We start from the raw sequence: 23811 nt of genomic DNA, 5'->3' as shown, positions 1-23811 counted from the left end.
TCAAGTTAGAGGTTAGTTTTTACGGCACGTAAAATAACACGAGTCATTAACACATGAATAACTAACTATTAATTATTATAAATTTAGGAAATGGAATTATTTGATTTTTGTGAAAAAAAGCACAAAATATATCGTTTACAGTTTGAAGATGAGAAAGCTACACGTTCAAGTTTCTGAAAAGAACGGTGTCTTAGTGCTGGTCGACACTGGACCTTAAACTTCACATTACACTGTCACACTGCCTTTTCTGTGGCTTGCAACGTGAGAGCAAACTTTAGCAATACATGGATCAAACCTGTGGGAGCAAATCTGACATCTGTGGCTTGCAACGTGAGAGCTTCCATGCTTATATATTACTTACCCCAGCAATACATGGATCAAACCTGACCATTGTAGACCATGCAAATGTTAATGGAGCCAATTGGTTCTCTGTATTTTGTTAGGCAAATCTGCAATCGGAGAAGTCATGAACTTCCAAAGGATGCTAATGTGCTTTCCGAAGAAGGGCATGAACCTTCGGCATAACCCAATCGGAAGTTGCTGGTCCCAGTCTGTCTTGGTCTCTTTGTTCAGTCATGGTCTCTCTTGGACTCTTGGAGAAGAAGAGTTATGTACAATGTATGTGGCAGGTGGCACGATTGGCAAGTCCGCAAGTGGGAGAAGTCGACAACCACTGGACCAATTCCTTCCCGCGAATACCCCCTTGACTGTACATCAGTACATCACCAACTCCATCTCCCTTTACTTATGCATCGCCAACTCCACTGCTCCATGTTGCTTCTGCGCCGTCTCCGCCGTGCCGCCATGGCCGTGCTCATGCTAGTGTGGTGCGTGTCCGTTTTCTTGCTCCTCCCATCTGCCACCGCGCAGGCCACCACCTTCACCAGCAACGTCGACGGCAAGGAGTTCACCACATTCTCCTTCCCCAAGTTCGACAAGCCCCTGTTGCAGCTCCCCGACAACCTGACCTTCTCAGGCAACGCCACCATCGCCCAGGACGGGTTGCAGCTCACCCCGGACAGCGGCAACAGGCCCGAGATATTCCTCGTCAACCAGGCCGGCCACGCCTTCTTCACCGCCCCGTTCGTCGTCTGGGAATCCAAGTCGTCGTCGTCGTCGTCCAACTCCGCCGCCGCTGCCGCCGATGGAAAGTACGTCGCCTCGTTCTCCACCGTGTTCAAGGTTAACCTGTTCCGCTCGAACCTGAACAAGACGGTCAAGGGCGAGGGGCTCGCGTTCGTCGTCGCGTCGAGCAACGCCCGCGGGCCGCCGGTCGGTAGCCACGGCGGGTTCCTCGGCCTCACCAACGCCTCCACCGACGGCAACGCCACCAACGGGTTCGTGGCCGTGGAGCTGGACACAGTGAAGCAGCGCTACGACATCGACGACAACCACGTCGGCCTCGACGTCAACGGCGTCCGATCCACCGCCGCGGCGCCACTCGCCCCACTGGGTATCCAGCTCGCGCCCAGGAACACCACCGTCGACGACGGCATCTGCTTTGTCTGGGTCGACTACAATGGCACGTCGCGGCGGATGTCGGTGTACATCGCCAAGAACGAGAGCAAGCCCTCCGCCGCCGTGCTCAACGCGTCGCTGGACCTCTCCACCATCCTCCTCGGCAAGACGGCGTACTTCGGCTTCTCGGCGTCCACCGGCGCCGCGACGTACCAGCTCAACTGCGTGCGCATGTGGAACATGACCGTCGAGAGGCTCCACGACGGCACCACCACCACCGCCACGAAGCTAGCCGGCACGTCCGGCTGGAAGTTGGCCGTCGGCGTGTTGTGCGGCGTCGCCGTGGTGCTCGGGGTGGTCGCCGCGCTGTACATCCGGAAGAGGAGGAGACGGAGCGGCGGCGACCCGAGCTCGGCGTTCAACGCCGCCATTGATTTCAGGAAGATCCCAGGTTTGCCCAAGGAGTTCGACTACATGGAGCTGAGGAGAGGGACGAACAACTTCGACGAGAAGATGAAGCTGGGGCAGGGCGGGTACGGCGTGGTGTACCGCGCCACCGTGGTCGGGGAAGATGGCCGGAGCACGGACGTCGCCGTGAAGCAGTTCTCCGGTGCAAACACCAAGGGGAAGGAGGATTTCCTCGCCGAGCTCAGAATTATCAACTGCCTCCGTCATCGCAATCTCGTCAAGATCGTCGGTAAGCGATCATTTCTCGTTCTGGTTAACCGAAAAGGATACTTAGTTTAGATTGAAGTTGTGATTAGAGTATTAGATTGGGTACGGTTTGTCTAATAATTTGGAGTAGGAAATAATATTCTGAGATGGCACACAAGTTGGCACGGCAAATAGATGTTTTAAGAAGCTCACCACGCTATGTGGCAACTTGGGCCACTTGGCAGCTAAATTTAAAATTGAATCATCAGTCCATGACGTCTTTGCAAGCAGATTGAATCATAAGATAGATATTGGAGTGCTCTGGTTGACAATATGATAATGCAAGATTTGATCTTTTGCTTGCATTGTGTTAGAAGAAATATAGCGTTCGTTAGTTGGAACTTGGAACAGCCATGCAAATGCACATCTCTCTCTATATATATATATAGTTTAATTAGCTGCCAATTCACCATAAGAGGAGACATTCATATCCCAAAACAAACACCGTACGTTCAGTCTTCATTTTTCAAATTTCAAAATGATACGAAATTCTGTAAGCAAGTTCTAAACACATTTTGGACGACATGCACGTCTGCAGGTTGGTGCCGCCAAAATGGCAGGCTGTTGCTAGTGTACGACTACATGCCGAACGGCAGCCTGGACAGGCACATCTTCGGCGAGCCGGGCGCGGCGGCGCTGGACTGGAAGCAGCGCTACAACGTCGTCGCCGGCGTCGCGTCGGCGCTGAACTACCTCCACCACGAGTACGACCAGATGGTGATCCACCGCGACATCAAGCCGTCCAACATCATGCTCGACTCCGCCTTCAACGCGCGGCTCGGCGACTTCGGCCTCGCCCGCGCGCTCGAGTCCGACAAGACGTCGTACACCGACATGGCCGGCGTCACGGGGACGCTGGGGTACATCGCGCCGGAGTGCTTCCACACCGGCCGCGCGACGCGGGAGTCGGACGTGTTCGGCTTCGGCGCCGTCGTCCTGGAGATCGTCTGCGGCCGCCGCGTCTCCTGCAGCGACCTCCCCGGCTGGCTCAGCCTGCTGGAGTGGGTCTGGAAGCTCCACGGCGCGGCTGGCGGCGGCGGCATCCTCGAGGCCGTCGACCAGAGGCTCGCCGGCGAGTTCGACGAGGTCGAGGCCGAGCGGCTCCTGCTGCTGGGCCTCGCGTGCAGCCACCCGAACCCCGGGGAGCGGCCGAGGACGCAGGCCATCCTGCAGATCCTGACGGGCGCCGCCCCGCCGCCGCACGTGCCGCCGTCGAAGCCGGCGTTCATGTGGCCCGCGATGCCCGTCGCGCTCGATGGCGACGACGACGACAGCGAGACGCCGACGTCGCGCAGCAGCATGCTGCTGACCTCGTCGTCGACGGGGTGGACCAAAATCTTCCAGGTGAGCAAAGAGCATGACGTGGCGGAGAAGGACGTGGCCGCAGAGTGAACAGCCGGGAAGAGTCAGCGGCTCGCGTGCGGGCGAGGCCTGGTCAATCGAGACCGTCGAGCTGGTGGAACACTGGACGACGTGCAGGAGTATGACCAAACAAAACGGAGTAAAAAAATGTGCGTTGCCATGGAATGGCGGAGGTTGTTTTTGCTCTAACATTTTTCAACTTGCTGCGTTAAATACAATCTAGTGGTGTACGGCGGTGAGTGTAGTTTATGCGAGTAGTAGCTGTATTTGTCACGTCAGAATTTTTTTTTCCCATGGTGCGCAAGAGGGAGGGGAAAACACTTGCTTATTGTTCCAAGCTTTGCAGCCACCTTAGTACTACCATACTGGAGTATTGCGAGAAAGGAAGGTCTTGGAGCACGTTTTCAAAGATGCTTTCTTATTTTAATGGTTCAAACATTTCGGTTGGGGTTATCGACTTGGATTATATCAACAATACTAGTGTACTGGAAACGTGGTTGTGAATTTATGGTGCTCTTATCATCCAAACTAGCTGGGTGGTCCGCTCAATTGCGCGGCTAGCACCTAAACAAAATCATATACTTTTTAGTATGATTTAACTTAAAATTTATTAAATAGCTATCTCATTGTCTTAAGACTTTGAAAGACCAAACCTTATCATCATCGTGTTTCTAATTATATAGTTTTTAAAAGTCACACCAGTTGCTACCCCTTATGTCATCTCATTATTTATTTGCTTGCTCGATCTACCACTATTTCTATTCATTCTTCTTGGAACCTTTAAAAATTGGATTTTATAGTTTTTAGAGTTTATTGTCACGTTGGGTTTCATTTTTATAATTTCTAGATATCCCGTCAAACGTTGCTATTATACTCCTTTACGGCCCGTCCACTGTCTCTTCTCTTTATTGTTATTGAGATTTTAAAAATAAAAAATAATTATTGTTTGGGTTTATTTTTACTTTCTAGAAGTCCTGCCAAACCGTTAGCGGCTTTGCCATTATACTCATCTATGGCTCGCTCGCTGCCTTCCTTCTTTATTGTCATTGAGATTTTAAAATCGAACATGATTATCATTGGGTTTTTTTTTACTTTTTAGAAGTTCCGAACCTTTAAAAATTTTGTAGTTTTATTTTTTTTATAATTTTTAGAAGTCCCATCATACGATGCCACTATGCCCCTCTACAGCCCGTCCACCGCCTACTCTTTATTGTCATTGTGATTCTAAAAATCGAACATAACTATCGTTGGAATTCATTTTTTATTTTCTAGAAGTCCCATCGGCGACGGCTCTGCAACTATACTCTTATACACCCTGTCCACTGCTTCTCCTTTTTATTATCATTGAGATTTTAAAAATCGAATATGATTATCAATGGGGCCTGGTTTTTTTTTACTTTCTAGAAGTCTCGGCAACCGCCTTATTCGTTTGCTTCACGGCATGCATGACGTCCCTCCTTTTAATCGTCATTAAGATTCTATTTGATGTTTTATTAATAATTTTTATATGTCGTATCAACCGCCACCACTCTACTCCTTTATAGGCATGTTACTTAATTTATCTTGTCATGTGTTTTAGATGGTATTTTCTTTCAATAATCTTTATTTTTATAATAAATTTTAGTTATTTATAAATTGTATTCCTAATTGAAATCTTTTTTTTCTAATTTTAGATTTCTTTTGCTAATTTTTGATTTATTTATTTTGATTCTGAATTTTAATTAATCTCGTATTGGGTTTTATACGGACTCTTCTTTTAATATTCCTTATTTTTAAATCCGAAATTCAGTTATTTTTAAATTGTATTCCCACTTAGACTCTCATTTTCTTTTCTAATTTTGGATTTTATTTTATTTTTATTTCTAATTTTGATTAATCTCGTATTGGGTTCTTATATGGAAACTTCTTTCAATATTGCTTATTTGTAATTCCGAATTTCAGCTATTTTTAAATTGTATTTCTACTTGGACTCTCCTTTCCTTTTCTAATTTTGGATTTTATTTTACTTTTATTTTGAATTTTGATTAATCTCGTATTGGGTTCTTATATGGAAATTTCTTTCAATATTGCTTATTTTTAATTCTGAATTTTAACTATTTTTAAATTGTATTTCTACTTGGACTCTCCTTTCCTTTTCTAATTTTGGATTTATTGGGTTCCTATATGGACACTTCTTTCCATATTGTTTTTGGACTCTCCTTTCCTTTTCTAATTTTGGATTTTATTTTATTTTTATTTCGAATTTTGATTAATGCCGTATTGGCTTCTTATATGGACTCCTCTTTCCATATTGCTTATTTCTAATTTCGAATTTAAGTTATTTTTAGATTGTACTTCTATTTGGACTCTCCTTTTCTTTTTTTTATTTCTCTCCGATTAATGTGGGAATTTCTAGCTGGGTGGCCCGCGCAACTGCGCGGCTAGCTTCCATTCAAAATTATTTTTTTACACACATTTTTCTTTAAAATTTACTAAATAGTCATCTCGTTATCTTACATATTTTGAAAATGAACCTTATCATCATCATTTTATAGTAGTAATTCTTAAAAGTAACACTAATCGGCACCCCACACTCCTTAGCCTCCCCTTTATTTTCTTATCATGTTTATCACGACTTCTATTCATCACCCTTTGGAACCTTTAAAAACATGTCTCGTCAGGCTTTCTTTTTCATAGTTTTTAGAAGTCCTATCAAACTTAACCACTATACTCCTTTACGGCATACCCATTGTACTCCTCTTAATTATCATTGGGATTATAAAAATTAAACTTGATTATCATTAGTTTCTTTTTTTTACTTTTTAGAAGTCTTATCAACCATCGCGACAATACTCCTTCACAGCCACCCTGTCGCCCCTCCTCTTAATCGTCATTAGGATTCTAAAAATTGAATCTAATCATCATTTAGGTGTTGTTTCATAGTATTAGATGTCCCATCAATTGTTATCATCCTACCCCTTTACGGCTTGCTTGATATCCCGTTCCGTATAGTCATTTTCCATAATGTCCCATTCTTTATCGTCATTTGCCACCCTTTATCATAGATAGACTTTTTTTAATATTCTTTATTTTCTATTTTGTATATGTGCTATTTATAAATTATATTATTACTCTTATTTTCTTTTTTCTTATTCCTATTTTTATTTTTATTTTTTATTCCAAATTTTAATTAATTTTGTGCTCCTATTTTCTACATGGACTTTTTAAATTATTTTTTATTCCAAATTTTAATTGTCTCCCTAGTTGAACTAATATTTTTATTTTTATAATTACTGAATTTATTTATTTTTATATTGAATTATACTTAATCTCGTGTTTATGTTCGAGATGGTCTTTTATTTTAATATTATTTATTATTTATTCTGAAATTTAGTTTTTTTATAGATTTTATTTCTACTTGAACTCTTATTTCTCCTTTTCCATTTTCGAATTGATTGTATTCTTTTTCCTAATTTTAATTAATCTTGTATTGTATTATACATGGACTATCTTTAATTTTAAACTCTTATATTTTCTCTGATCAATGTCAAAATTTCTAGCTTCCACATACGAAGGGCCTCATCTTTTCGTTTATCCTTATACTTATCTGCCAAAATTTAAATTTTCAACCTTTATATATATATATATATATAAGTTTTATTCACAAATTACTTTTCGTTTGCAAATATGCCGCGAAACGATGGCTCTGGAAATTTCTGAATTGTAATAGCTAGGTGGTCCTCACATTATGCTGCTAGAAGCCATATAAAATTATCTAACTTTTTTACGCATGATTTTCTTTAAGTTTTGTTAATCGTTGTCTTAGGATTTGAAAAAATCGATTATGTTTTCCAGCCGTGTATGTTGAGCATCGAACAGACTCCGTGCGTGTGCTCACCACAACTAACGGTTGATACATATATACATGCATGTGGTTTCTAGTTGCCAACTTGAGATTTAAGCTGATCGTCTGATTTTGATAAATGCAAACCAAGTTGGTTTTGCTTTTCCCGTTCCAGAATTAATGCCGATTGGTTTTTTTACCATAAATGGTTACTTTATCGTGACTATCGCCGAAGGCAACGATATGATGCTAGTTAGGGTTAACAACCTGACACCTATAATGCCTCGAGTTATAGGTGACGATTGTTAGCTTCAATGCCTCGCGAGCACGACCTCGAGTAGGAAATTCGCTATAGACTGGGTAATGCGAGATGGAAATCTAAACCTGCTATGTCTTAATGATGTAAATATTTTAGTGTTTCAATAATATTTTGAGTCAACGATTTATTTAGGGATACAAAGGGAGTAAATGTTTGTAGTTGTATATATACATGCAAGGCTATAATTTACATGCAATGAGCAATCCAGATGATACTGAATCCAATATAAATGGTACCCAGGCTACATAAACATGTATGGGTCAACAGCTTGCTAGTTTGCTCCATCGCTTGTTTCATTTGTAGGTCCACTGGTATGTTATGACATGCATGAGAATGCTTATGTGGACAGCACATGTACGGCAGCATGTTAATCCGGCTGCAAACATATATGCAATCCAACTCTGCTTCGGCTTGTTTTATCCGATTCATTCTACAGCAAAAGTGTGGGGATATTTGCTGTGTATGATTATTTCTCTAACTCTTTATCCGTTTGTAGAAAGACAGTAATATTTCTATATATTCATAGCTCAACCTGAACCATTATAATCTAGACCCACTACGATCTAACGGTGTAGATATTTCTTTTTTTCTTCGATTAATGTGGGAATTTCTAGCCTCCACGATGAACGTGATGTCTTCTTTTCGAGCTGTCTTAATAATATAATATATAGATCCGTGAAGGTTGTCGCAGTCCCGTTGGCTACTGCCAGAAAAGAATTCTCCTGTAAAGCTGCATTTGCATGTTACTTGTCATAGAATTTCTTTTTTTTCCATTTTTTTTAAGAATAGGCTGGAGATTTACCTAAGAATATATTAAGGCCATCTGGATCCCCTGGCTTCAAGAAGCTTGGGCAAGTTGCTATGTGCCGCTGTGTAAGACTGTAAGGTTATTCTCCCTGCAGAACAATCTGAAAAAAAGACTTGTTCAGAATTCTTTGGGTGCTCAAGTGCAAAGTTAGGGCCTGTTCACTTTGATGCCAAAAAAAAAACCTTACCAAATTTTGGCATTACCAAAATTTTGACAGGATTTCTTATATAGTTACCAAAATTTGGCAGCAAACTAAATGTAGCCACTTTTTTGGCAACTTTACTAAAATTTGATAAGGTTAAAAATGACATCAAAGTGAACAGGCCCTTATTTTTCGGAGCCTTATAAGGGCCCAATTCACCATGATGGCCCAATAAAACTATCGGTGCTGTGCACCCCAGGCCCGCCATCTCTCTGGGCTCCTTTCTTGTCGCGAAATTTGTATTGGGCCCAAATCACCATTATGGCTCAAATCACCATTACGGCCCAATTCATCTTCTCTTCGCCTGCTGCCCAAAACTGTATGTAGGCCACCCAGTCGACAGCCATCTGGGCTTCTTTACAGGCTAATAATTACAGCCCAACGCCCTCGCCGTCGTCAGAGGCCGAAAGGCCATCCCGATGTTCGCCGTCGAGTAGATCACGGCTTCCCTATGTACTTCTATAGTCTCTATTCATCCTCAACACAACTACACAAGCGACGGCGGCGCGGTGTAGTCGTGAGTTGTGACGCAGCCGGTGCGCCATGCGACTTTGGTTGGCATCGTCGAAGCATTTTGGTTGGCATCGCGTCCTCAGGTGCGAGTGTGTGACAGTTGTTCCGCAGCGCGCTCATGCCCACTACTGTGAAACGTGAATGCCCTGCGCCCCTGCCTGCTGATCACCTGCCGCACAGTGCCCGCACTCCGGTATTTCGCGATCGCGGTGGTAGCCTGTGCAAAGGCAGCGAGCAGCAGTACTACTACTCACTTTGCTATAGCAAATATAGCGCCCAGTCGTAATAACACTACACTGTAAAAAGTCTTCCTGGCTAAAGAAAACAGTAAAAAAATTACTCCCTCCGTTCCATAATATAAGGGATTTTAAGTTTTTACTTACAACGTTTAACCACTCGTCTTATTCAATTTTTTTTTTTGCAAATATAAAAAGCGAAAAGTTGTGCTTAAAGTGCTGTAGATAATAAAGTAAGTCACAAATAAAATAAATAATAATTTCAAAAAATATTGAATAAGACGAGTGGTCAAACGTTGCAAGCAAAAACTTAAAATCTCTTGTATTATAGAACGGAGGGAGTATGTACTAGTAGGCCGTGTTTAGTTCCCCAAATTCCTAACTTTTCATCACATTACATCACATCAAAAACTTTACTACACATATAAACTACCAATTTTTTCTCCAAACTAACAACTTTCTTCCAGCCTCTCAACTTTTTCAGCTCTAAACATAGCCGTAGTATCGATGATTTGTTCCCTTTCCTCGATCCTGGGCTGGCTGGACCCGACCGCTGATACCGTAAATCGGGACGAAACACGAGGCGAGCTGACCAACGAGTATGGCCATGCTTTCGCTTTGCAGCACGCAGAGCCAAGAGAAAGGCGACCCACCAACGGGAGGACTGGCCCGCGCCGCACACGCACACCCAAACCCCACATCGTGTCGCGGAGCTCGCCGTCACGGTCACGTGTCGCGAGACGCCAACCGCTGCCAGTTACCGTTGGTTCAGCTGGCCCCGCCGCCCCGTCGCGCCCCGCGCGGCCGGCGATGTCTCACTACGCGCGCCAGCAACGTTACCACCTCCCTTCATGTGCGCCTGCATGTACAGTAGAGATTGCGTGGCTCAAATTATACAGATGGGCCGAGGCGTCTCCCGGTCGTGTCGCGATCCGCCGCGCGGCGCGCGCGCGCGTCGGGCTGGTTCCACGTACTACTACTGTACTCCCTCTATACTCGTAAAGAAAGTTATTTTGGACAGCGACACAGTCTTCAAAGCATAAATTTAACTTCTTATTTATATAAAAATATTTATTGAAAAGTGGTATATGTATATTTTTATAAAAATATTTTTCAAGACAAATTTTTACATTTTCAAACTCAACAACTTGAGTTATTCATGATTTATATTCCTAAAGTTTAATTTAAACATTGTTCTAAACGATTTTCTTACTTAGTATTAGGGAGTACTCCGGTGTTTATCATCGGCACGCTTGCGTCGCTGCCTGGTACAGTCGGCGTTTGTCGTGACAGCTAACGCCTCGCGGGTTCGCGTGGCGCTCTTCCCAGCTTGAAGACAAAGGTTTGGCTCTCTTCGCTTTCTTCTTCTGTCTTTCGTGGGGTATCGACGCGCAAAGCCGCAAACGGCGCAAATGGTGTGGTTGGTGGTACGTACATTCGCTTCTTGCCCCAGCAGATTACTCCACCAGGTGCGACTATACTACTACTGCTGCTACCTCGTGATATTACTTTTCTATGCCAAATATGCGTTACCTGTCTTATTCCATTGTTGGTTTTGATTTGAATGACTGTGCCGCAGATTGCGTAATCTGATGGGCCTGAACCCTTATGTTACTCGTGTTACATGATAGCTCTTTCACCAAAGAATCCAGCCAATTCATGCTAAAAGGTTTGAGTATGGAGGAGTCGGTGTTGCTGGTGGGTTACGGATTATCAAAGGAACCAACTTGGAACCTTGGACTGAAAAACGGGGTTATGCTTGTTCACGTGTGTGAGTTGATGATCGCTGCGACATTTTATATAGATAAGCTTTGTGATTCAGGGTGCTGTCTGAAAGCAAAATATTCCCGAATCAGCAAGGTAATTAAGGGATTGTTCTGAATCTGTCACGGGCAAACATTGGCCCTCCCTTTCCGGCACATTGACCTTCCATCAACGGACTGTGACATTCTAGTTGCGAAATTAGATTTGGAATGTGTTTGCTTTCATTGGATGATACGTCTTCGTCGACATGGACGCATAACCCACCGTATTTCTCAGACCCGAGTTACGTTCAAGTTTCCCTGTGAGGCTGTTGTCAGTTGCTGAAACAACCGTTCTTCTGTGAAGCGACGATGGAAAAACATGTTATCGTGCCGATTTAATCCAGTAGTGAGATTAAAAACCTTTTTCGATACTTGCATCGATCTGACTTCGAAGATGGGTGGTGTTGTATGGAGACATTCAAGAACGCGAAGCGATCTCGTTGCCATCATCAACCGGGGCAAATTCGATTCGGTTACGGCAAGCAGACGATACAGCCTGCCCGCGCGAAAGCAGATGTTAGATCGAAATACTGACAGTTCAGATACAAATCGCCAAGGACGCACGTCGCCAGAAATTACCTCCCCCGAGCTCGAACTGCCATCTCGGGCTCTCAGCATCCAACAGAGAGAAAAGAAAAGGCAAAAAAAAATAAAGAAAACTGCCGCCTCGTAATCATAGAGTAGTGTTCCTACCTGGAAGTTTAATCACCGTTAGTGCTGATGCGGTTGGGCACAACCACACGGAAAGCAAGCATCTATAATAGACTTGTAGAGTTCTATAGTGCAGAATTAAGAATATACATTGGATTAGCATATGCATCGTTAGAAATGTGGGGTACTAATACTTCCGAAAATCATAAAGGAGAAAGTCGAAAGTATTGAGGGGCCCTCTGTTGGAAAGGTGTGACCTTGATGGGGACGATGAACTGTTGGCGTGCACGATACAGGTGTAAGGCTGCAAGCAGAGGGGAGCGCGGCCGGAGAGCCAGCGAGGAAGGCCGGGAAAATTAGACCGACGAGATGACGATCTTCTTCAGACGGATAGAGAGAAAGAGAAAGGAATACGAGAACCGCAATTTCGCTGACACGTCGAATTCTAGAACTGCTCGGCCGCTTTGTTGGAGCACGCCGTATTATTTATCCTGGATCAGAACAGAACAAAAGTGCAGTGCTGTGACGATCAACGAGCTGCTGGTGAAGCTCTGCGCTGACACGTTGATGCAGCGGAGCACGGCCTTTGGAGCTGCATGGCATGCAGTGCATGCATTGCCCAGTGGTGTCTCGGATGCGTCACCGATGCACTGCCCCCATACCATCATATCTATCCTAAACAACACAACAAATCTTGGGCAACTTTGCAACACGGCCTCTGCCTACGAGATCGGCGACGACGCGATCACCGGCCGCCGGTACGACGGGCTGAACGAACCTGGCTGGCATCCTAATCTTTTCGCGTTCCCATTCCCCGGCCGTTTTCTTGGTGTTTGCATTGCACCGCCAGGCGGGCGGGGGGCCGCACTACGGTTGGTGGGGACGCGCATTGCGGGTACGTGATGCAGTAAACGCGGCAGGAGCGACCACCACGGCTACCGGTGGCCATAACTCACACCAGGAAAGGAGAAGGCAACCTGCCTTGACTGTTGCTCCGCTGCCTCGCCGCGCGGCTCGGCCCGGCCCCCATATCCCGTTTCTGCCATTTCCCATCACAATTCACACCCCCACGGCGAGGAGTCCAGAAGCGTCCCTTCTCCTCTCCTCTCCACGCCGTCTAGTCTCGTCTCGTCTCGCCGACCGACCCATCCATCCATCGATCGATCGATCGCTGGATTGAGGGTTCAGTTCACGCGCGACACCAGCAGCCTGCCTCATCACCTTCCGCTCCCGTCCCCTTCCGCCTCTCGCATCATCGCCTTCTACATTCTCCGCGCCCCTCTTGAGGCGTGATACCTTGGCCTTCTCTGCCCGCCGATCTGCCTCGCCACGCGGTTCGTCGTGCTGCTGCGGGGCGGCGTCCGGCGGAGAGGGGGCGCGCGGCGGGGTGTAGGTAGCTATGAAGAACGGGGCGAGGAAAGACGCGGGCGGCGGCGGCGGCGGAGTGTTCGTCCCGTGCGTCGACATCAAGTCGTTCGTGCTCTCGCTCGCCTTCCTCACGGTGTTCGTCGCATTGTGGCAGCTCCAGCCGTACGGCTCGTTGCTCACCGCGGCGCGCTCCACCGCCTCTGTCTCGGCCTCGCCATGTTCCCTCATCGCCACGCCCGCCGCCGCCGCCGCGAGCGCAGGCGTCATCCGGTCGGAGAACTCCACCGCCGACACGGCCAAGACCGCGCCGGCCGCCGTTGCTAGCGCAGTCCCCGCGCGGTTGGCTAGGGCGGCGAGGCCGGCGCGGGTGGAGGACCCCAACAAGCGTGAGCTCCGGCCGTACGGCAGCGCGGCGGCGCTGTTCGTTCAGATGGGCGCGTACCGCGGCGGGCCGCGGACGTTCGCCATCGTGGGATTAGCGTCCAAGCCCACCCATGTGTTCAGCAACCCCTACTTCAAATGCGAGTGGCTGCCCAACCCCACCGCCGGCAACCCGTCGCCGCGCCCCGTCCGCACCAAGGCGTACAAGATGCTCCCGGACTGGGGGTACGGCCGCGTCTACACCGTCGTCGTCGTCAACTGCACCTTCCCATCCAACCCCAACGCCGACAACGCCGGCGGCAAGCTGCTCGTCCACGCCTACTACTCCACCACCTCCCGCCGCTACGAGCGCTTCGTGGCGCTCGAGGAGGCCCCGGGCTCGTACGACGAGTCCCGCTTCAGCCCGCCGTTCCCGTACGACTACCTCTACTGCGGCTCGTCGCTGTACGGCAACCTCAGCGCCAGCCGCATGCGGGAGTGGGTGGCCTACCACGCGCACTTCTTCGGGCCGAGGTCGCACTTCGTCTTCCACGACGCCGGCGGCATCAGCCCGGAGGTGAAGGCGGTGCTGGATCCGTGGGTCCGCGCCGGCCGGCTCACGGTGCAGGACATCCGGGCGCAGGCGGAGTACGACGGCTACTACTACAACCAGTTCTTGGTGGTGAACGACTGCCTGCACCGGTACAGGCACGCCGCCAATTGGACCTTCTTCTTCGACGTCGATGAGTACATTTACCTGCCCAATGGGCAGACGCTCGACCAGGTGCTCGGCAAGCTCTCGGGATACTCGCAGTTCACCATCGAGCAGAATCCCATGTCCAGCAAGCTCTGCGTGCAGGATCCAAGCAAGGATTACTCAAGGTTTGTCTTTTTGATTCCTCGCATGTTCTAATTTTGGTCCTCTTCTTGCATACCTACTCCCATTTTATATCGAAGAAATTCCATATCTGCTATTTTGTTTTTCAGATTTAGGGGGTGCTTGAATGTAGGATATTTGAGTACTTTTGCGTGAATTAGAGCAAATGCTGTGAAAATTTTGCAATTTTTTTTGTTATAGCCGTTCAGTATATCAGTTTTAGGCTGCAGGGTGCATTCTGCTGGGTTCGGTAGCATTTTTCTTTTGGGTAGTTTGTTGTCTGCCATGGAATGTGCATTGTGTTGATTAATCTATCAGACATTCTAGACGAGGTTAAGTAAGTCAGCGGTTACTTATTTGTGCAATTTGTTGATCAGTTGGGCAATGAGCTGTAGTATAATATAGTAGTAGTATTTCAACTTGCAAGTCCAGACTGCAGACGTTGATTGACTGGTATGTTCAAGTGTGTAACCATGTCTTGTATTGTATTCTGATTTCTGACTGGTATGTTCCTTCAAGTTAACTTTGCATAGGCTTCGGTTAGTTCGGTACAAAAGATCCAATTTTCTTTTAAGAGTTGGTTTGAGGTACTCCATCTTTATTCATTGGGATGAGTAGGTGATGGACATAAGTCATCGCAATTCATCATCTTTGCCAACATAGGCTGTGTTTAGATCCAGGGTGAAAAGTTTTGGCGTGTCATATCGGATATACAGACATATATATTTGAAGTATTAAACGTAGACTAATAACAAAACAAATTACAGATTCCGCCTGTAAACTGCGAGATGAATTTATTAAGCCTAATTAATCCGTCATTAGCAAATGTTTACTGTAGCACCACATTGTCGAATCATGGAGCAATTAGGCTTAAAAGATCTCGCAATTTACACACAATCTGTGTAATTAGTTATTTTTTTTCGTTTATATTTAATACTCTATACATGTGTCCAAATATTCGATGTGAGATGGTGAAAAATTTTGCCAGGGGATCTAAACAGGCCCATAATTGTAGGAAACTGCAAACTAATTAAGGTCACTAAAGGAACACAACTAATGTCTGGCCAGGAAAAAGGGATGCAATTAATGAAATTAATTGATGTCTAAAAACTCTCACCATGCTTTGCTGAATAATACTGTATAGATTTCCATGTATTACATGAAAGTGAAACTATCTATGTGCAAGAAACTTCTTTACGGAATATTCAGAGCATCATCTATTATTATTATGTAACCCCTGCTAACAAATTTGACTTCACAACTACTCCCTCCGTTTCACAATATAAGTCATTCTAGCATTTCCCACATTCATATTGATGTCTATATATATATATATATATATATATATATATATATATATATATATATATATATATATATATATATATATATATATATATATAATTTTCTATAGATGCTCTTTCTATCTGCATTCTTGATCTTTGGGCAAGTCATTGCCTGTACAAGTGCTGTTGTGAATGTTGGCGCCTGTAAAAGGCCCAATTTTTACACAACAAAGGGCTCATGACTGTTGGTTCCTGAAAAAAAAGACCTTTTTTAACACCAAAAGGTTGAATTTTTATGCTCTATCATGCTTTTATGTCTGTTTGCAAGGAAACAATTATAGTAACTGTTTAGATTGGTAGGTTTGACACTGTTTGATGCTAAAACATATTACGTGTGCCGTTCATATGCAGGGAATGGGGTTTTGAGAAGCTTGTCTTCCGCAATTCAATTACCAAAGTTAGGCGAGATCGCAAATATGCGATCCAGGCCCGAAACGCATACTCTGCCGGCGTACACATGTCACAGAATGTCTACGGGAGGACAACCCATAAGACAGAAAGCCTGATCAGATACTACCACTATCACAATTCGATCAATGTCATGGGAGAGCCTTGTCGGGAATTTGTGCCGGTGCCGGTCAATGGTAGTAAGTTGATGTTCGAGGGGATCCCTTACGTATACGATGATAACATGAAGCGTTTGGCTGGGCAGATCAAGCGGTTTGAGAAGGAAGCAATTGGATCTGCTCATACATAGGCACATAGCAACTGAACTACTGAAGACTGCCGGTACATAACTACAGTCTACATATATACCTGATGATATTGTTTAGGATGCCTGGTTGAGAGTTGAGACGGGCTCACGCTTCTGCTGTTGCAAGCCACCGTGTCTGGCTGGTAAGCAGAGGGAAGAGCTTGCAAGTGGGTTGGTCCAAGTGGTGTAAAGTTTTGGTTCTTTTTATTGACATGCCATTCTCTACAGGAGCACTGCTGTTTTTGCTCCATTTTCTCCTTTCTCTTTTCTCCTTACCCCCACATCTGTTATTATAGATCTGTGTAAACTGTAAACTTATGGCCCTGCCTTTTTACAGTAGATTCTTTGATAGATCTCCCTCCGGGGTTACATGCAGTGTTTGTTGTTTTGTGTGTAAATCTGGATTGCACATTACTCTTCTGTACTATCCATTAGGCCATCAGCAATGGGTACCTTCGACCCGTCCCCTCACAAACGGCCGTTTCCCTCCCGTCCTCTTTTCGGCGTGAGCCGTCTCCCCAGCTAGGAGCGCGTCTACTCCTTGGGAGACGCGGCTCTATGCAAGGAGCGCTCGCTTTTCGCGGAGAGCCGGCCCTCGCCCCTGCGAGGAGACCCGCTGCGAACTCCCGTCTCCTCACCGCTCCCCCCAAATCCCCTTCCTACCCTCGCCCCCTCGCCTCTCTCCCACGGCGGCGCCCACTCGTCGATCCGCTCCACCGGCCGCCATCGACCGGCGGGCGGGGAGGTCCGCGACGGCAGGGAGGAGCTCGGCGGCCTTGAAGAGGAGGAGGGCGAGCCAGTCGTCGGCGAGGCGGCGCTGGGCGGAGGTGCCGGGGGCGGCAGAGTCGAGGGCGGAGTCGATGTGGGAGAAGAGGGTGTGGGAGATGGCGATGTGGATGAGGAAGAGGAGGGAGAGCGGGAGGACGAAGGTGGCGGCGATGCGGGCGAAGAGAGGGCGGTCGGCGACGATGATGATGAGCTTCGTCGGCGACGGCTGGAGGGAGAGAGGGGAGCGGGAGGAGGGCGACCGGCGCTGACCTCGCCGGCGAGCCGCCGCCGTCGCTGCCCGAGGCCAGATCCGGCAAGCCCAGGCCGGATCTGGCCACCTCGCCGCCACTCCGACGACGACGACCCTGCGGTGTTCTACCTTCGCGGCCGGTCGGCGCGGCTCAACTTCCCCGAGGAGATCTCCTTGCTGGCTTCGCCGTCAGAGGGTGGCGGCGCAGGCGAGCCCCGCGAGCCCGACGGCGGCACGCTGTCCGCGGCCTCGATCCGGAAGAAGGCCATCGAGGTCGGCTCCCATGTCGACGCGCTCCAGACCGGCATGATGGTCGCGCCGACCCACCACCGCGAGCAGCAGAAGCACCACCACCACCCGCACCTGCAACCGCACGGCGAGGAGCAACACCACCACGAGGATTGGATTAGTTCTAAGTATGAAGACATTCATACTTAAAAATCTCTTGTTGATCTCTTCCTCTCGCCCCTGTCTTGGTTGGATTAGTTGCCATATTAGAGTAAGCACTAATCCATCCATACTTCTTGCTCGATCTTGATTTCGCGTGGTTAAGTAAGTCGTATTAGCCTTTCAGGTTAAGGAGGTTGTTAAGGTTTTTAAGTAAGAACCTCCTGTAGCTTACTTACTAGTTTGTGATGCTTGCTGTATTTTCTTCTAGTTCTTGGCTTGGTCTTAAGGAGTTTTTGTTTGATTGTATAAGCTGTTTTCTTAGATAATGGATCGTATAAGTTGTTGGATGGATCAGCAAGTATTAGGCCTGGTCCTTCCTTCCTTGTGTACTACTATTACTCCCATGTAGTACTATGTTTGGTTCAGTTAAGCATTTTTGTGTGTAAACTGTGTTTGAACTCTGCTTTTTGATGATGTGGAATTGGAATTTGGGGGAGACACTGAGCGAGAGAGAGAACGGTCGTCGCCGACGCCGTGTGGTGTGATTGGTGTCGAATTGAAACGGCAACGAACGAACCCACAGGTACGGTTGGGCTCGTCTCGATCGGAATTGACTAGAGGGTTCCAGGGTATTTCGGGAATTTGCCACCTGGGGCTACTGTGGACTAGGACACCCACTGTGGCCTGAGTACCCCCACCCGGTTGCTTTGGATTTTGAAGCCACTGCTCAGGGAGATAATACATCGTGAGGTTGTTCTCTATAGCCACTCTATGAGTGCCCTCAGCCACTGCTCAGGGGGATAATACATCGTGAGGTTGTACTCTATAGCCACTCTATGAGTGCCCTCCTCGGTTAATGAGGACACTCTTCTAGTAGTGGCTCACATTGCTGATGCCCTTAGCAGTGTGCTTCTCTTCTAGTAGCTTGTCTGGTGAGCACTTGGAACGCAAGCAAACATACAGTAGGCTGCTACTATTCTGCATTGAATACTGTTGTGCTGAATCTGGAAATGACAAAGCTGAGGTACTCTCTCCATCCTAAAAAAAGACAAACTCTGGTTTTCCGTGTTCAACTTTGACTATCCGTTTTATATAAATTTTTTTTATAATTCATATTTTTATTGATGTTAGATGATAAAACATGATAAATATTTTATGCGTGACTTGTCTTTTTATTTTTTTTATAATTTTTTTAAATAAGACGGCGGTTAAATATTGGGTACGGAAACTAGGGTGTCTTTTTTTTTTTGGACGGAGGGAGTAGGCGTTTTGCACAAGTGTAGTGCATATGTGTGTGGCTTCACTTACCTTTGATGAGCTAGCTGGCCTTGTGCATGCCGAGATTGGCTAGGCAATAAGTAGGCATTTTTGGGGATGTCTCCAACTTTTCCATTAGCCACTATGATTGGAGCATGGCCTGAGATCGGACGGATATAAGGTGGTGTTTAGAAAGGAGGGACTAAAGTTCCTCCACCACCTTAAGAGCAGGTACATCAATAGACTATTTCATAAAAAAGCTAGCTATAAGTGTATTTTAAGAAGATAAAAGAGAAAGAGAAAAGCAGCGTGCTATAAATTTATAGCCAGCTACAGCACGGACTTTAAGATATAAGATACATATGTGTATGATAGGTAGGACTAGATATTAACTGTGTAGTATATATTTATAAGTAACTATTGTATAAATTGACTATAAATGATTTAAAGACAGTAGTTGGCTATACTATTAAACTTGTTCTAATGAGAGAGCAACAGGGGGGACAGGCTAAATGATAACGCGTGATGGCTAGGCGGCTCCACGTGGTCACACGCTCTACAATGGCTTTTGTGTCTGGTCCAAGTAACAACAGCTGCTTAAGAGCATCGCCAACAACATCTTCAAATTAAGCTCTCCAAATACTGATATAGCCAACTCTCTAACTGATTTGGGTAGTCAAACTAGGTATTCACTCCAACAACCTCTCTATTTACATCTCCAAAATAAAAAAAAGACCCACTGTCAGTCTCCGTTGCCTTCTTCTTCCTCCTCTTTCTCTTTCTCCTGCATCTGCAGCCCATCGATGGCGGCTTCCCGCGCGCGTGGGCAGCGACGAGGCGGGCGGCAACGGCTGCGGCGGCTCCCCGTGCGCGCGAGGAGGGCGACAACGGCTGTGGCGGCTCCCCGTGCGCGCGAGGAGGGCGTGCGCGTGAGGCGGGCGGCGACGATCCACTGCGATTTAGGCAAAGAGAAAGATGGTAGGAGTGGTGGGACCCATGGATAGCCAGCTGAAATGACTCTCCACATTTGGCCAGTGACTGCTATGATTTGGCCAGCCATATGGCTTAGCCAACCAAATATAGAGACTGTTGGAGGGTATTTTTTCTTCATACTCTCCAAATTTTAGCTTGGAGAGCCATTTGGCTATTCTCTTAGAGATGCTCTAACCTAGATGCGGCAAACGTTCAGCCCCATCGTTTCGTGGAATAAGCGAAATAGCATATTTACAAATGGAAAGTAATTTGTGAATAAAACTTTTTTATACGTGTTCATAGCGATCTAAAAGCAAAGGCTGAAAAAAATCCGATAAAGAAAATCTCAAAATCAGTTTCAAATTTAAGATTGAAAATTCAAAATCTGCCTAATAAGCAAAAGAATGAGCTTCAGAGATTTTTTTTTTTTGTCGGTCGGGCTACGATGACCCTTTCATTATAGGGTTAATTAGATACATGCCATTAAAAATTCACCGGTTTTGAAATATACCATTACTATTTGCGTATTTGGAACGATGCCATTGATATTTGTTTGTAATTTCAGTAGTGCCACTAAGACACGTATTTTGCATGTATTGGACAAAAATGCCCTCATCTTCTACCTCTCTCCCTCTTCTCTCATCTTCAAGCTCTCTCTCCCCGCTGCTTCAACTCCGGCGCCGTCACCGCCGCTGCTGCTGCCGCTGCCGCGCCGTTGCTGCTCGACGCCGCTGCTGCTCGCCGCTCGTGCTGCTGCTCGCTGCCGCTCCGCGTGCTGCTGCCGCCGCACCGCCGCTGCCGCTCACCGATGCCGTCGCTCCACCGCCGCTGCCGCTGCTGCCGTTGTTACTCGCCGCCGCTCCGCACGCTGCCGCCGCCGCTCCGCCGCTGCCGCCGCCGCTCCGCTGCTGCCGCCCGCTCCGCCACTGCCGCTCGCTCCATCGCTGCTGCTCGCCGCTCGCTGCTACCGCCGCTGCCGCTGCTGCCGTTGCTGCCGCCGCTGCCGCTCGCCGCTCGCTCCGACGCTGCCGCTGCTGCCGCTCGCTCCGCCGCCGCCTGTTCTCTGAGCTGTGGAAGAAAGGAGAGGGGAGAAAAAGAAGCAAAAAAGGGTAATTTGGTCCAAATTTTTTCGTAAACGGTAGGTAGTGGCATATCTTGAATATGTGTAAAATTGTAATGGCATAGTTCCAAATACACGAATACTGATGGTATATTTCAAAACTGATAAATTTTTAATGGTATGTATCTAATTAACCCTTCATTATATGGTAGATTAAGGGTACCTTACACAAGCATAGATTAGATAGAACATAACTAGACCTGCAGGAGCAAGCATTTATTTGCATAACAGGGCATTAGCTTGTTCGTATGCACGGCCTGCTATAACTCGCTAATGCTTTGGTTCCCAGGCACTACCTTAAACATTAAAAGTATAACACCATAGCTTAGTACATAAATATCCTGGGCGGCTGATGATTCATGGGGACTTAAAGAGGACTTTATCAGCACTCCCCACAATCACCGAACCCCGTGAGTAAGGTACGCCCTCAAAAAGCTTGGCCATAGGCACTACTTTCCAGGCCTGTAGCTCTGAAATCTTTCCATCAGGCCTCTCACAGTGCGGTGAGCTGGACCGGTGCTACACGGTGCCAGCAAGGCTTTTCGCGTGCATGGCAGATGGATGCACGCCCTAGCTAAGCCCCTCGCCTCCAAGCAAAGCCGCGCGGAACATGGACGGCGCGAGGAGCGCGCAACACCGAAATCCCCAGGCACGCGCGCTGTGGGCAGCGTCGCCTCACACGCGCGTGCCCTAGCGCCGTGAAATCCCAGAATCGCCCTCCCAAAATCCACTCCCGCCGCAGCTTCCGCCACAACACTAGCGCTCCCGCCACAGCCACTCTTCCTCCGGCCACCAAGTCAAGAAAATGCACGAAAAAATTCGGGATTGGAAGAGAAGAACTCAAAGAAGACGGATTCAACAAAACAAATCGAGACGTATGTACACCACATGATGAAAAAGAAAAAAAAATCCGCCAGATCCGCCGCCGACCACCGCATCAGAGTCATCTTGCTGCCAAGGGGAGCTCGGGGAGAAGGAGGGAGGCGTGGAGCGGCGACGTCCCCCATGGCGGCGCTGGAGGAGGCAGGGCCTCGCGCCGACGACCGCCGCGTCCGCCAGATCCGCCACCTTGGCCGGGTCGTCGCCGAGCCCGTCCACCTCCTTCCTGGCCGCGGCCCTTCGCCGCCGCCTCGAATCGCTCGCCGCTCCAGGGCCTTGCGCCGACGACCGCCGCGTCTGCCAGATCCGCCGCCAACACCGCCTTGCCCGGGTCATCGCCAAGGCAACCTGTCGTCCACCCCCCCGCCACGGAGGATGCCGAGGTGCTGTCGGCCACGGCCGCCTCATCCGGCGCCGCATCCACAGACGGAGCCGAGGCCGCGGACGAGGAGGACGAGCGGCGAGTGCGGCGGAGTGGGAAGAGAAGCGGAGCTGGCGCCGGACGGGGAGGACAAGCGGCGGGTACGGCGGTGCGATGAGAGGAGCCGGAGGGGATGGAATGGATAGGATCGAATGGGCGGAGTGGGAGGGGAAGGGTAGGTGGAGGAAATTATTTCTTCCACTCGCCCATGCTAACCGCACCCAGGTCACGCGCACTGTAGGAGTAGTTGCCTTGTATAGCGTCTCCATCCAATTAAGGCCCTGTTTGTTTCAGCTTTTGATTCTTATAATTTAGATTATTAAGCCAGATTACTATAAGTTGGATTATAATAAGCTGGCATAGAATAAGTTGTGAGTTGTTTGTTTGTCTGGATTATTGAAGGCATAGATTATTGGGTCTGAAAGGCTAAAGTCTATAATGCCCTCAGCTATCTGTTCAGTTAATGATATAGGTGGGTAATTTTTCTCAAGTATGTAGAGGTAGTGGGTCTTTAGCCACTCAATAATCTGAAAAAAGCTCCTCTAGAGCAGCTTATCAGATTATAATAATCTGACTTATAGATTATAATAATCTGCTATAATAATCTACTTGTTTGTTTAAGCTTACTCCTAATAAGTTAGATTATAATAATCCTAAACTGAATCAAACAGGGCTTAAGCCACACATATATGGGTGCTTACACTCTGGGGTGAGTGTTTTTGGGCCAACTTTTTAGGCTAAGGGTACGGGACCCATAGCTTGCAATGTGAGAGGCCTCAGTGAACTTGATTATTCCAAGTCTGCGGGACAGACCATCTCTGATAGCTTCCTTGTTAGCTCTGTCCACAAGGAGCACACTGCACACGTCTCTTGAAGGTTTCGAAGCGCTGAACCATCTCGGCATGGTCACGCTCCTGGTTGAAAGCCTTGCACCACTGCTTATACAAGGCCCACAGGGCATCATCTGAAACAAGGTCCTTCTCTTCTGCCACAAAGATCACCCTACCTTCGCCGTCGACGTGGCAGGAAACGCCCCTAGGCTAAACGCATAGGCCTAGGCAAAATTAGGCCCAAAATCCCTACAGAATGTAGACTGATCATCCGGCCCATTATACCAAACGTAGCCATAATCCACATGGATCATACAGAAACTACGATCCGTTTTGGCCCAACACGTTTAGATTAGCCTGAAATTTTCATCAGAGGCCTAATCCGAAG

The 23811-nt window shown here is 47.3% G+C and overlaps 3 protein-coding genes across 3 annotated transcripts; all 3 read left to right on the top strand.

The window, feature by feature from the left end:
* The first annotated feature begins 324 nt into the window (after window positions 1–324).
* LOC4330502 (probable L-type lectin-domain containing receptor kinase S.5) lies at window positions 325–3943 on the top strand. The gene is made up of 2 exons (XM_015770389.3): window positions 325–2155; window positions 2711–3943. The coding sequence occupies exons 1-2, from the start codon at window positions 610–612 to the stop codon at window positions 3562–3564; spliced, it is 2400 nt and encodes a 799-aa protein (XP_015625875.1). The 5' UTR covers window positions 325–609; the 3' UTR covers window positions 3565–3943.
* An 8927-nt stretch (window positions 3944–12870) lies between these two features.
* On the top strand, window positions 12871–16911 carry LOC4330501 (galactan beta-1,4-galactosyltransferase GALS1). The gene is made up of 2 exons (XM_015770867.3): window positions 12871–14501; window positions 16194–16911. The coding sequence occupies exons 1-2, from the start codon at window positions 13291–13293 to the stop codon at window positions 16537–16539; spliced, it is 1557 nt and encodes a 518-aa protein (XP_015626353.1). The 5' UTR covers window positions 12871–13290; the 3' UTR covers window positions 16540–16911.
* Window positions 16854–18391, top strand: LOC136355288 (uncharacterized). The gene is made up of 2 exons (XM_066307676.1): window positions 16854–16913; window positions 17063–18391. The coding sequence occupies exons 1-2, from the start codon at window positions 16854–16856 to the stop codon at window positions 17990–17992; spliced, it is 990 nt and encodes a 329-aa protein (XP_066163773.1). The 3' UTR covers window positions 17993–18391.
* Window positions 18392–23811: the final 5420 nt, after the last annotated feature.

This window comes from Oryza sativa, chromosome 2, assembly GCF_034140825.1.
Source record: "Oryza sativa Japonica Group chromosome 2, ASM3414082v1".
Classification (NCBI taxonomy): domain Eukaryota; kingdom Viridiplantae; phylum Streptophyta; class Magnoliopsida; order Poales; family Poaceae; genus Oryza; species Oryza sativa.
Note: the sequence above shows the minus strand (reverse complement) of the source record. Positions and strands in the feature narration are given on the sequence as shown.

What these genes read in the sequence shown, in the direction of transcription:
- LOC4330502 (XM_015770389.3), top strand. Translation starts at nt 610, where the DNA reads ATGTACAATGTATGTGGCAGGTGGCACGATTGGCAAGTCCGCAAGTGG. An exon ending in CAATCTCGTCAAGATCGTCG is followed by an intron (nt 2,156 to 2,710) that starts GTAAGCGATCAT and finishes GCACGTCTGCAG; the next exon opens with GTTGGTGCCGCCAAAATGGC.
- LOC4330501 (XM_015770867.3), top strand. Translation starts at nt 13,291, where the DNA reads ATGAAGAACGGGGCGAGGAAAGACGCGGGCGGCGGCGGCGGCGGAGTG. An exon ending in CCAAGCAAGGATTACTCAAG is followed by an intron (nt 14,502 to 16,193) that starts GTTTGTCTTTTT and finishes GTTCATATGCAG; the next exon opens with GGAATGGGGTTTTGAGAAGC.
- LOC136355288 (XM_066307676.1), top strand. Translation starts at nt 16,854, where the DNA reads ATGGCCCTGCCTTTTTACAGTAGATTCTTTGATAGATCTCCCTCCGGG. An exon ending in CCTCCGGGGTTACATGCAGT is followed by an intron (nt 16,914 to 17,062) that starts GTTTGTTGTTTT and finishes CTCCCCAGCTAG; the next exon opens with GAGCGCGTCTACTCCTTGGG.